At 43.2% G+C, this 13,293-nt stretch overlaps 2 protein-coding genes across 5 annotated transcripts in view; one reads left to right on the top strand and one right to left on the bottom strand.

The window, feature by feature from the left end:
- DCUN1D3 (defective in cullin neddylation 1 domain containing 3) overlaps positions 1-606 on the bottom strand; it is a 30,935-nt gene extending 30,329 nt beyond the window's left edge. Inside the window, exon 1 of the mRNA XM_019542226.1 lies at positions 515-606. The gene's annotated coding sequence lies outside the window, so the exon portion shown is untranslated. The remainder of the gene's footprint in view (positions 1-514) is intronic.
- A 66-nt stretch (positions 607-672) lies between these two features.
- On the top strand, positions 673-13,047 carry LYRM1 (LYR motif containing 1). Of its 4 annotated transcripts, none has more exons than XM_019542243.1 (4): positions 673-775; positions 9,051-9,209; positions 10,560-10,652; positions 12,641-13,047. In XM_019542243.1, the coding sequence occupies exons 2-4, from the start codon at positions 9,051-9,053 to the stop codon at positions 12,755-12,757; spliced, it is 369 nt and encodes a 122-aa protein (XP_019397788.1). In that variant the 5' UTR covers positions 673-775; the 3' UTR covers positions 12,758-13,047. The 4 variants fall into 4 exon arrangements, with proteins under 4 accessions (XP_019397788.1, XP_019397786.1, XP_019397787.1 ...); XM_019542241.1 differs by lacking the exon at positions 673-775 and adding an exon at positions 1,161-1,201; XM_019542242.1 differs by lacking the exon at positions 673-775 and adding an exon at positions 1,164-1,466.
- The last annotated feature ends 246 nt before the right edge of the window (positions 13,048-13,293 follow it).

Raw genomic sequence — 13,293 nt, 5'->3', positions numbered from 1 at the left:
AGCAGCAACTTCACTCCCTGCCCCCAGGCGCAAGCGAGGGACACGAGGGGTGCGGACACGCGCCAGGATCCTGGCAGCTAGGAGAGCAGAGCCCCCTGTGGACCCCCCCAAGAGATCCTGACGAGGCCAGGCCGGCACGGGGCACCCCGGTGGGGACAGCATCACCTCCCTCCCGGGGCCCTGGCAGCAGCTCGGAGGCGCCCTCCGGGGTAGGGGGCCGTGGGGGAGGAGGAGGTGCAGCCGGAGGCGCCACAGGGAAGCGGGCTGTGCGGGGTCGCAGGGCGGGCGGCCCCGACCCCGAGGGGGAACAGCGCCCCGGGCCCTGACGGATGGTCTCCCCTCCGCCCCGGCCCCCGCCCCTCCACACACGCACAGGCAGCTCGAGCACCCGGCCCGGGCTCTCCGGGACGACTCCAGTACTTCAGGCCCCCAGGATCGGGGGCGCCTCCCAGCCCGACCCCCCACGGGGAGCGCCCCCTGAAGCGGACGAGAAGAGACGGTCCAATTCACTCACCCTCCGCGACTCCCAGCGACACTCCAGCTTGCCTTCCTCCCCACCCCCCTCCCTGCCCTACATCACTTCCGGGGATGAGGAGTCAGCTGGCGGCGCGCGGCGGCGTGACGTAGGGGAGTGTTCGGACGTCCCTGACGCCACACGTACAGCGAGGGCAGGAAAAGGGCAGACAAGCACCGCTAGTTGCGGTAGGGGGAACAGGGCTTGGCCGGCCCGAACCACTGCTCAAAGAAGCGGGGAACACGGCCCTTGATCCTGAAGGTAAAGTGGGGGAAGGGAAAGAGAGACACCCAGTGGGTGCTGAGCAGCAGTGAGAAAAGGCAAAATGAGATGAGGGACGCGCGGGAACACTCCCCCTCCCCAGCCGCGCACGTTGGTACCAGCCTGCCCGAAATTGCCTTTCGCGAGGCTGCCCGGGTACCTGGCGCGTGGGGTGGACATGCGCAGATCGGGCGCTCGACGTCGCCCCGCCCCCGCGGTCGGGCTCGGTTGGGTCGGATTGAAGTTTGCCCCCTCACGGCACGAAAAGCCACGGGGGGCGGGGGGCAAACAACCGTGGAGACACCGACCTGCCATGTTTAGACCGAGCCAAAGTGAAATCTACGTGGCCTTTTCCTGTGACACCGCCCGCAGCACGAGGGGTCTGGACCCTGTCCGAAACAAAACACCGCCCCTGCCCTGCAACACGTAAGTGGGTTCGTGCTCTGCTACCAGGTCCCGGCCCTCTGCCAAGTATAGACGGTAACAGGCCCGAGGTGGAATCGATTCAGTCTGCACAGCTTAGACTATCTGCATAGGCTGAACCGATAAGCAACTGAACAGACGTTTACTGTTGATTCTGGGAACGCCTGCAGTGGCCGGGGGGGGGGGGAGGGAGGAGCACTACACCGCACTGCCCTGGAGCAGACCGCGCTGCGCCTGCCCACCCTGAGACAGGAGACGGGTTTGCAAGGTATACTGGGGTCAGTGTTGCCAGATGTAGCAATTGTGTTGTATTTGTACAATAATTTCAACCCTTGTAGGACAGGTAATACTAAAAGTGTTCAAAATATAGTATTACAATTGAGGCAGCATGTACAAAACCCAGGTTGCTCTCAGGGGGTCTTAACCAGCTTAAGATTCTGGGTTGTCGGAGTCTGGAACGGACTCCCAAGGGAGGTGGTGCTCTCCACTACCCCAGAGGAGACTGGACAGGCACCTGGCTGGGGTCACCTGAATTGGGATATGACAGGGACTAAAGTGAGGGTGAGCAATATTTGCCATTTATCTTTAACTGGAGACTTATGGTGGGTAACTGTATAACAACCATGTAACTAAATCTTAATGCGTAATAATACTAAGAGCTTTATTTTAAATGCTATATACAGTCTTAAATCAATAGGAAATTTAGATTTAGTTATATGGTCGTTATACAGTTACCCACCATAAGTCTCCAGTTAAAGATAAATGGCAAATATTGCTCACCCTCACTTTAGTCCCTGTCGAAGTAGTCCCTACGATTATGCAGAGCTGTGCTTGGAGTCGTGTGGCTGGAGGCAACAGCGCACTGCGGGGTGGTGGTGGGGAATGGCTGCGTGCTGCCTGGCCACCACCATGCCGCCTCCTGGCGGCTGGCTGCATAGCTCCATGGCAGCGGCAGGAGGTTTTGTAGGCAGCAGCCATAACCACCGTCACGGCCCTCCAGGTAAGCAGCAGCACCACATGCAAGCCGAAACTCCCCCTGCACCCCTATCCCTTGCCATGGTTGCAGAGCCAGCCACAGAGCTGTGCTTCAGCCTTATGCCGGTCTCCCTCTCCCCCTCCCCTGGGCAGGTAGCCAGGCAACATGTGTGCGGCCTGCACATGGTGGGCACCACCACCCTGTGCCCCACATTGCTTGCCTGCAAAGCCCCCCACAGAGGGGCACCCCTGCCCTCAACCCCTGGTCCTGCTCCCAGCTGCGGTGTGCTGCCTGGGGCCGGCAACACCCCCTATGCCCAACCACCTTACCCAGCCCTGCCCCAAGCCCCACTTACCTCCATGCTCCAGGGGCAAAGGGTGAGTCTGAGCCTGAGCCTGAGCCTGGCCTTGGCTGCCTCAGAGGCTCAGACCCTGCCTTCCCCCTCTGGCCAGGGCTGGGGGTTTCCCATCCTTTATGCAGTCGGTTCTTGAAAGCTGGAGCTGTGCCAGCCTGCAAGAGCACTTTGCAAAAGCGGAGAATCCCCAGATTTCTCTGCTAAAAAGAAATCTGTGTTTTCTCCTTTTTTCCATGGGAAACAGAAAACCCAGATCCCCGGTGATGATGATAACAGTAGAAGCCAACATGATGTCACTTAAAAAGACTTATTTGCATACCTTTTTTCAGTGTACAGTAGTTCTCAGAAAATATGATAATTTGAGCTTCTACTATGATAACTTCATTTTTAAGACCTGGCAACTGTGCCTGGGATGTTGGAGGACTGTGAATTAACTTGAATCTGGTTGGAATCTGGGACAGCAGGTCAATACACCAATTTAACCTAAATCAGTTAAGTCTGATACTACATCCATCCAGGGTTTTCTTAAACCCATTTCAGCCATTCTGAAAGCAGCTTATGTGCATTGAACTTCTGTTGTGTTACAGCTTTGAACCGGTTTCTGATCATTTATGTTTATGTGTAATTTCTGTCCCTAGCTAGGAGACCCCGTGCATAGCGCAGCCCCAGGAGTGCTATCCAGACTGGATCCAGCCTATACTGGCCAAATCAGAATAGCAATTTTAAAATGATCGTTTGTCCTTGACTGGAGAATGACCTACTCTCCATCTATTTATTGGGGTTCCGCTGTAGTAGACTGTTATAGTAGCTACTGATCTAGATTATGAAGTATCAGCTCTTGGGCTTTTTCCATGTGTGTGAATAGTTCCGGAAAGCCATTGATAAAATCTAGGTGTTGATTCACTGCTGTGTGAGTTGCATGCAGTTGTCTTTAATCAAGGTGTAAGCTAAAGTTTAATTCAAGTGAAATGCTAAGTCGTGCAGGCCCTTCCTGTAATAGCAAAATTCCCACCAGTGTGAGCAGGAATTTGCCTTAGTGTTGACTAACATGTAGGATCGTATCAGTATTAGAGCTGGATCATTTCTAAGACAAAATTTAAAATCAGAGGACAGTGACAGTCACTTTGGGTGCTGACAGAAGTGGAGGGGAAAAAAGTGCTGTACCGGAAGCAGTAGCCACATTACTTTGACCCTGGCTCTGCAGTAGCTGTATAAATTGAGCACTCCAGTGGGGTTTTTTGGCATTTTTAGCTAAAGCTGAGTCAATCAGCTATTAAATAAAAGCACTAAAAACACCCCACTAAAGTGCCTGATTTCTACAGATGTTGGGAAAGCCAGGTGCAACTGTCACACTGCCTTTTCTGGGCATCTGCTGGGCTCGGTGCAGAAGTGTGCTGAGTTGAAAGTAGAGCGTTGGGGTTTTTTTCCCCATGTTTGCAAACAACCTTTATGTCAGGTTTCAACACCAGTTGGTAACTTAGCCACACTCAGTGTGTCCAGATTTATAATTGTAGATGGACTTTTTTTTTCTTGGATCAAGCTCATTCTTAGTGAAAGCCAATGGAGTTACAGCACAAAGGAAGTTAGCCTGTGCATTTGTTTGACTTTCTCCCAACTATAAAACAAAATTTGGTGGCCCCATTCAATTATTTATTTATTTGAATTTAGAGTCTGGCTAATTCCCCAAAGTATGTTCAATTCATGCTTTCCCTGACTCAAAAGTGAAAACCCGTCTCCTGAGTTTACACAGTTCAGCTGATACAGATGCATTCAGTGGAGCTGGTGCACAGTAGTGGTTATGGAATAGTGGATGTGAGCACCTAAATCTGTTTGATTATATCTGAGAGAAGAGGAAGTGAAAGCTGGATTCTGAGACACAGTAACACTGATGGTATGTGATCTTCTAGCCACAAAACCCCTTGATCTCTCCTTTCTTCACAATGTGACAGGAACTGTTTAAGCTGTTGTTGTCCCTAAAGGAAATTATGAGCCAAATTTATCATCCCTGGTGTAAACCCACTGCCTTATTAGAGTGGACTTGCACCAGGGAGGAATGTAGCCTAACAACTTCTAGTAACCATGAATTGCTGTGAAATGGAGTGTATGATTATATATCACATCTACCACTAGGAGAGAAATTGTGGGTCACCACTCATCTAAATGATATAATTTAGCTCTAAAATAAGCCAGATACACAAAGTTTTTATATCTTGTAAATGAATGCTAGTTCAAGAGTGGTATTCAAATATAGAAGGGATGTAGTAGGGGAAACGATCACATTCACCCTAGATAGAAATGCTGGTTTATGTGTTTTAAACAAAACTAACATTTATATTATGGAAATAAGTTATGATAATTTGATCTGGTACACTGTCAGTCAAATAATTTGTCACAACTTGTTAAAAGCTTCTTGCCAGAGGTAAACTAGTTGTCAAACAGAAGTTGGGTTGTTCATGTACCAAAAACGTGCATGTCCAAAAATTTCAAAGGTGCTCGTTCTAAATTATCCCATACAGAAGGTTCTCTTCTCTGAGAAGATCCCAAGTCAGCATTAAGTTAGGTGTTTTATGCAGGACCAGCAAGTGCCCTGGTTGACAGGAATATGAAAGAAATCTGTTCTTTCAGTTTCCTCTTACTCAACTACTATTTTCTTGCTTAAATCCTGAGCATGTTGCTGACAGATTGGATGTTTAAAGCCAGTAGATGATCCTTGACTTGACAGCATGTAGGTAAATAGATTTATGGCTGTTATATTACAGGTATACTCTGGGAAGGAGGTAGATATAGGGGGTGGTTCAAGCCCTTCTACCTAAGAAATTGAATTCTACCCAAGTAATTTAGCTGCCTATATTTGAAAGGTCTCATTCCCATCACTGCCCTTGTCTCTTCTTTGAACATGGCTTATGCTCTGTACAACAAAGGTGATTTTGCAGTACAGGTGGCAAGGTTTTTGGGATTTATGTGTGTGTGTATTATTACTAAAATACCATGGAATCTTGCAGATGGCAAGATTATTTGTATTATTTCATACGGGGCTTCGGAGTCAATGGAACTAAATCCCCAGAGGAATTTGTGTTCTTTAAAAAAAAAAAAAAAAAAAAGTGGGGGGGTGGTTCTTAGGTTGTAAGTGCTATAAGATGTTTTTGTGGTAAAGGCTATTGGGTGTTTTTGTTTTAATTGTCAACAAAAAAAAGTTGACATTTTCATCATGCAGTAACTTATTAACTACTCAAGGTTTCTTTGCAGTTTTGGATACAATGGGCCATATCATTCCCCTGATCTGCACATTGATAACAGGAGTTTGCAAAACAGATCGAAGGCATGATATAGTCCGGTGTCTAGTTTTGACCACACTTTGGTAAAACACTAATCACAGCATCCAACAGATGCATACCTGGAAGCTGGAAATGTGCCACAGCTGGCCCACGTCCAAGCACTGATTCTAAGAATTGTCCTAGTCTGCAATTCATCATTTATACTACTGATTTTTTTTTTTTAGACCCACCGTAGTCCTTTTCATGGTTCTCTTGCTGTGAACATCACCTGAGCAATTTTTCAGCCAAAACAACAGCAAAAATAAATCATGCTCTTCCTGATGACAGATTCCTGTGGTTAACCTCTATGGGTCAGATGCTACAATTAAAAAAAATAATAATAGTATAAATTAAACAGCGGGTTTGACTGACTACCACAATGGGGATGTTAGCAGCACAGTGGTATAACATCTTCTGACTTGCATTCAGTGGGCATGCAAAACGATCATAACATGCATACTAAGGAGACAAGTAGCAAGGCAAGTAGCACAGATGGTGTATGAAAAAATAGGCTCCCCTTGCATATTTTTGGTATCATGCATACATTGGATTTTGCCTTGGTTTTTTTCATACCTGTTCTGGAGTGGGGAAGGAGGGAGCTCTTTCTGGCTACTTTCTTTGTAATTCTGGGCAGAAACTGGGTTTAATCTGCCTCTTAGCATTGTTAGAAAATACTGAGTAAAGATCAGGAGTGAGAGCTGGTGACTGCTGAGCCCTTATGACAGGTCTGGTCAGTGAATTTTTTTTTTTTTTTTTTAACAGGACCATCACATTGTTACCCCCTTTGTCTGCTTCACTGCGTATGTTAACACTACAGCCCACATCTGCTAGGAAGCCGAGTGCTTAGAAAGGAAATAAATAGAACTGTGTTAATTCCAACTTTCTGAGAAACTGAAGGGAGAAAAAATTAAACAGTTATTAAACAGGAAAAAAGGATCGGTGAGAGAAATGCTTGCAAGCCTCTAAAATTTTCAGGCTTGGGAAGGTGTGAAAACTGTAGCATATGAAAAAAAAAGTTAACGGGACTTAACTACTGCACAGACTAAAGGCTCCTATACATACTCTCTTTGTTCCTAAAGCCCCCTGAGGAGGTAAAAATCTAAATAGTTATTTTTCCAAAGGTATGTTTGTAGTGATTACCTGAAAACCTGCCCTGAGCATGTCCCTCAGTTAGAGGCTCCCACTAGCTCTTGTGCAAGTGCCTCTTGTCACTCCCACCACAAGGAGAAATGAGGCTATGGGGCCACAGCACAGTTGTGAGGTCATGAGGGGGCCTTGGTGGGGATGTGGCTGTGGGTCTGCATGACCTCGGTTCAGTCTTGCTGGTTGGTCTATTCATGTTTTGTGATGCACACTATAGCATAAGGCTCTAAGTCATCAAATTACAGAAAACTGGGCTGGTAGGAACCTTGAAAGGTCATTTAGTCCAGCTGCCTATCCCTAAGGAGGATCCAATGAGAGAGATTACATACCAGAATATCTAGGTAATCTAGTCCAGGGCAAGATTGTGATTCTACAAGCAGGTGCACAGCTCAACCCTTTTGCACAGAAGTAGTTTCGTTGACAGAAATGTATGTAGATGGAGATGTTTGCAGAACTGGGGTCTGTTATGCATTTACTTGTGGATATTTGTTTTCTTGAATCAGAACAAACATTCATTCAGCAAGATGTTAACAGAAACAACTTTTGGCTATACGCAAATCAGTTAGTTTTCTCTCTAGGGCAAAGATACGAGGACCAGTTAAACATTTTACACCTCTTCTTCAAAAATAATACTAATAGTTAAGAATTACTAGTACTAATTAAGAACTACACAAGAGCAGCATTATGCTCATATTTCTGAGACTTTCTGTCAGAATTTGCAAAAAAACCAAAATAGTCTTTAGTTCACATGAATTGTTTGCATAAAAAGCCTCGGAGAACCAGGAAACAGAAGGCTTTTTTGTTAACTGCTCTAGTTCTTGTGGGCAATATTCTGACTTTGGATTATTGGATGAAAATCAGATTTCGTAAGAGGTTCACTTGCATCTTCAGAGGACACCATGTGGCAATACAGGAAAATTTGTTGAAAAGGGCTAGTTGTCAGTGGCAGGCTGGGGCACTTCAAAATGTGTGTGGATCAAAAGGCAGCTTTGAGGTGGAATATCTCCAAAATACTGATTATTCCTGCAGTTTGCAAACAAACTCACCACTAGGACTTCATTTTTTATTTTAGATGTTGCAGAACAGCAGTGTGTCCTATTCAGTGAGAGCCGTGACTGCCTACTCCTTCAGAAGTGACTTCTAAATCCACAGAGAGGCAGTGACTAGAACATGGCATTTTCTAGCCCCCTGCTTAGTTCATACTTTCTCTCTTAATCACTGAAGTATTAGTCTTCAATCAGATGATGACTGTATACTGTGTAATATTTATTAGAAATGGTGTTATGAAAATCACTTTATAGATTCTCAATATACAGGGGCTTTTCAACAATACTTAGCAATTTTGAAGCTTGTTTTATCTGTGGCTCTCAAGGCACTTTACCAAGGTGGAGATGTCTTTATACCAGGGGTTGTCAGCCAGGGGTACATGTACCCCCGGGGGTACTTGAGAAGGCCCGAGGGAGGTATGCACGGGCAGGGGGACACGGAGCACTGCCATGCACCATCCTGCGCTGCCACATAGGCACCACCCACCCGGCCAGACAGGAAAGAGCTTGCACGCAGCAGCTGCTGCTGCTGCTCTACATTTGGCCACGCGCAGTCCACATCCAGCTGCTGGGGGTACACTGATCCAAATAGGCTGAAAACCTCTGTTACAGAGAAAGAGGAACTGTGACTAGAGTTTAAATGACTTACCCAGGGTGACATTGCAAATTAATGCTGAAGTGGAACCCAGGTGTCCTGGATCCGAGATGACAATTCAACAAAGCTTTAAGGCAACATTTAAGTTTTGTTTTTTAAGCACATGTTTAACTCACATTTGATAAATTGGAACCGTAGAGAGAGAGATGGTGTTTTCCTTTCTTATGTGGAGGGTGAACGTTCTCGTGGCTTGGCAGGTAAATGTTATTTGCAGCTTTGTTAGTTCCTCTCCTATTACTCAGCAGATATTTTAAGACAGTAACAATATTTTTAAATTGATTAAAGACTGTGCAAAGCATACATCTGCTTGGTGACCTTTTATCAATCAAAATATTTATGCGTATATTTGTTTTTTTTCTTGAGATGACACCAGTTACAAGACAAGAAGTTCTTGGCCTTTACCGCAAGATATTCCGAATAGCCAAGAAATGGCAATCTGTATCAGCACAGATGGAGGATACTATTAAAGAGAAACAGTACATCATAAATGAAGCCAAAACATTATTTAAAAAAAACAAAAATGTAAGTAGGTCTCCTGGCTTTTAGAGTGGCTGTAATATTCTCTGCTCTCTGGATTTGTTCAGCCTTAACATGAAAAGATTTGAGTCCTCAAGCTTGTCTCTTGACTGGAAACTGATGCAAATTATCTTCAAATCCTTTTTTTTGACTTCTCCAAACAGAAAATATAAATTATCCCTAAGAAGAAATCTAGAATCCTCTTAGCTCTTTGTTTGTTGCTTTATGATGTTAAAAGGTCTAGAACATTTATAAGAAAATGCCGAATAAGAAGAGTAGGAAAAGTGCACTTCATGTGTGCTGGCTGTTACAGTTGTCGTCTGAAGTGGTCTTTGATCTTTTCAGAAAGCTTAGCAAAAAGCATAATTACCACTGCAATGGCAAGCAAAATTCAGTAATTCCTTTATCTGATTTAAAAGAACACAGTTATTGCAGAAATGATACGCAGATGATTTTGAAAAAAAAATTAGGATTTAAAACTTCTTGCAAAGAGCGTAAACAAACAGGCAGACTTCATTGGTTATTATCTTAGATCCTTGTTTTTCTTCCTTGTATTTAGGTCCCATATTGATATGTTAATTAATTACAATTGTATTAACTTTTTTATATTATTTATTTTAGTTTCCTATTATTGAATGTATACATCCCTACTGGCTTAAGAGGGAGTTTTAGGAATGGAGTGATAGAAGGTTATGGCCCTTAGTTTTTCATATCTTTCTCTCCAGCTACTATACATATTGAGAAATGATTCAACTTACTTTTGACCACAAATTTTTGTTCCATTAATATATTAATATTTCACATGCGCATCATTGTTTTACAATGGAAAAACCATATAGGGTAAGAAACATCTCTTCTCATATTCCCCGAGTAAACCTAAGCCCTGCTTTTCCTCCTGACTCTAATATCCATTGGGTGCGTCTACACCAGACGTTTTACTGCGCATTAGCCTAATAACACTGTGCGGTTAAAAACTGTGCTAATAGACTACTGTGCAGTGTTATTAGGCTAATGCACAGTAAGCATCACAAAATAACCATGTGTCGGCACTAATGCACACTAACTCTAGTTACTGCACATTTAGTTGGTACTTTCTTAAGCAAGTACTAAACTAAATGCGGAGTATCTAAGGACATTAATGAACATGCAGATGCACCCAGTGATATCAGGTTCAGAGTTGCTGTGAGAAGTCTACCTTTTAGGACTTATGTGGAGATGAAGAAAATAGGCCAATGCATGCTTGGGCTTATCCAAAAATAAACAAAAAATGTAAATCAGGTAGCTGTGCTGAGCTCATAACTGCTAATTTTTGCCCTTTCTCTTTGTACATTGTTCATTCCTATATTGTTTGATTAGTTAACCGATCCAGAGGTGATTCATCAGTGTATAGAAGAGTGCAAAGCAAGAGTAGAAATAGGACTTCACTATAACATCCCCTATCCACGACCTGTGAGTATGAACCCATTCTCAAAGACTCTATAAGTGTGTACTAATCCCTTTACTGAGTAAGGTACTTAAGTGCTTGTCTAACTTAAAGCACGCAGATTTGTTTCTGTGGCATTAGTGGCATTATTTTGGTGTTGTCAACTTCAACCCTCCAAAAATCATTCTGGGCTTCTCAACATTGGCTCCAGTTAGCACCCTTCCCCCCACCAGATTATCTGCCAAATTACCTACCTAGAGCGGGGCGGGGCGGGCTGCACCCGATGATCTGCAAGGTCTCTTCTGGCCCCTAACAATCCATGTTAAAATAATGTTAAAATAATGTTAAAAATAATGAGATTTTATAATGTAAGTCTTTGCATTCCAGTTTTTAGGGACCTCAGCCAGGTTTTCAAACCTTCCTTCATGATCATAAGGGCTTGAAACTTGGTTTAAAAATATATCACAGCTGAGGTTCCTAAAAAATCACAACCCCAGAAGTGGGGGCTTTAAAAACACTATCTATTATGGAATTTACAACAAAATCACGAGAGTTCCCAATACTACTACTACATTATTAGACTCAATGAAGCACAGGAAAAGGTGGTAGAGAGAGCAAATCCAGGTGAGAGATTAGAAGTCATTCATAATATTTGGCCTCTCACCTGTGCAGTGAGTATATAAATATCATTGTCTTCCTAGCCTACACTGTGAATAAAATATTCTCAGCTCTTGTTCTTCTGGGTAGGCACATAATCTTTGTTCCTTTTCCTCCCTCCTCACTTAAAGAAATAAAAATGGCTTTTTTAAACACTATTGAACTTGCAGGGAGTTGTAGCGTCCAATGCTATTTTCCTTTTGTCCGTGCTTTCTTTCCATTGTGCTGTCATCCTTTCAGCTTTCTTCTTTATCCCATTCATATGTTTACATTTTCATCTGTATCATGCTCTTCCTATCAAAGTGATCAGAATCTAGTTCTCTTTTCCTCTTTGCTTATAAGATACTGTTGTGGGTTACTATAGTTCTTGGCATGTTTTTCTTTTACATTTCGAACTGTGTTCCTTCAGTATACAGAATAAATAGTTTCATTTTTTACAGTAAATATGCTGCTTTTAGCTACCCTTTTAACTGAGTATACAGCAGGTCTTTTAAGTTTATACTCATCAGGGTTTCAAGTAACTTGTAGAATCAACCAGAGAAGACAGAAAATCTTTAAGCATTGTCTAGATTTGTAGAATCTTGCTATTTTACTAAGTGTTTTTACTAATATTTGTACCTAACCCACTACCTTGAATTGGCTCCAGAGACCATAACATCACATCATTACCCCTACAATTTCTAATCACTAAGGGATCAGTAACAGTCTTATATATACAAGGACTTTTATCAGTGAAAAAACTACAGCTTTATATTTCAAGGGTCAGTAATAAAATTGTGCAATTTAATGTGTTATCAGGACAAATCCAAACTATGAGAAACTGGCAATAAGAAAACCAGTTTTCTGTACAGTTCTGCCTGGAATTATTTTGAGACTTGGTACTTGGGTACCAGCAAAACATAGCCATCTTATATTTTTGTTGTGTTGCGATTCTGTACTTTTTGTGCCTGTTCTGATAAACTGTAAACCTGGGCCTTCTAAAAACATTTACTAGACTATTATATTCCATACGGCTTTAGCAAATGAAGCATCTTGTCAATTTATGACATCAAAATAAAACACAAGGCTGTAAAAGTCTAATTTAGAGGATTATAATGGATTCTGCTTGCATTTTATGCAATAATCAAAACACATAGGGCTTCAAAGTTAAACACAGTTGTAATCACAACTGGAAATGGGCTTTTCTCGATCAAAATAAATGACCTAATTGAGAGAGTATGTGTGGTCTCTCAACAGTCTATAAAACTGTTTTCAAGTTTGAGTGAAATGTTCTTGTACCACAACATCTCCTGTTTCCTGACTGTTTTCAGTTTACCGGTTTGCACAACTACTGTTAATTTTGTTTTGTTTCGTGTAGATTCATCTCCCTCCTATGGGTCTTGCCCAGAAACATGGTCGTGCATTTCAAAAGCAAGAGAAGCTGAGGAAGCTTTCCAAGCCAGTCTACCTGAAATCCTATGATGAAATTTCATAAGCTACCATCCTACTGTGAGGTGTGCTATTGTGGACATTGATGCCAAGACATCTCTTGTGCACAACTGTGAATTAAACTATTATGTGCTTGAAATTTGCTTCTATTTCTCCTGAGGCGGGAAGCCTAGCTGATTCAGAACGCATGATGAATAAGGATGTATTTAAACTGCCTTGCATTTATAAGATTCAACCACTGACTCATCAATAAAAGTAACAGCTTTTAAGGAATGTGATGCAATATGAAGATTACTTTGTGAAGTCAGGATAAAGCATGGAGATTTTTTAATTGTATATGAATTTACAATGGGGTTCTGTCCAGGTCAACATGAGTTTTAGAAATACGGTTGTTACTGAAGATGCTTGCTGCCCCCAATGCAGCCTGAGTAGAAACTCAGAGAATCAGATAAGCCTTGGGAAACCTTTTTTTCCTCCTCATTGCATAGGAAAAGCACAACCTTCTGTTACTTTAGAGGTTGTAGCAGGTGCTCTTTCCTACCCCTGGCCAGGTTTGGTGGCTTGGGTGGAGGGAGGAGAGGC

The sequence above is a fragment of the Crocodylus porosus genome, unplaced genomic scaffold (assembly GCF_001723895.1).
Source record: "Crocodylus porosus isolate Cpor-Errol unplaced genomic scaffold, CroPor_comp1, whole genome shotgun sequence".
NCBI classification, from domain to species: Eukaryota; Metazoa; Chordata; order Crocodylia; family Crocodylidae; genus Crocodylus; species Crocodylus porosus.
Note: the sequence above shows the minus strand (reverse complement) of the source record. Positions and strands in the feature narration are given on the sequence as shown.

Bases quoted from the DNA above. Each gene is read 5' to 3' on its own strand.
- LYRM1 (XM_019542240.1), top strand. From the start codon at position 6,278: ATGCAAAACGATCATAACATGCATACTAAGGAGACAAGTAGCAAG. The intron at 6,323-9,050 runs GCAAGTAGCACA...TTTTTTCTTGAG, and splicing joins CTAAGGAGACAAGTAGCAAG to ATGACACCAGTTACAAGACA. The intron at 9,210-10,559 runs GTAAGTAGGTCT...TTGTTTGATTAG, and splicing joins TATTTAAAAAAAACAAAAAT to TTAACCGATCCAGAGGTGAT.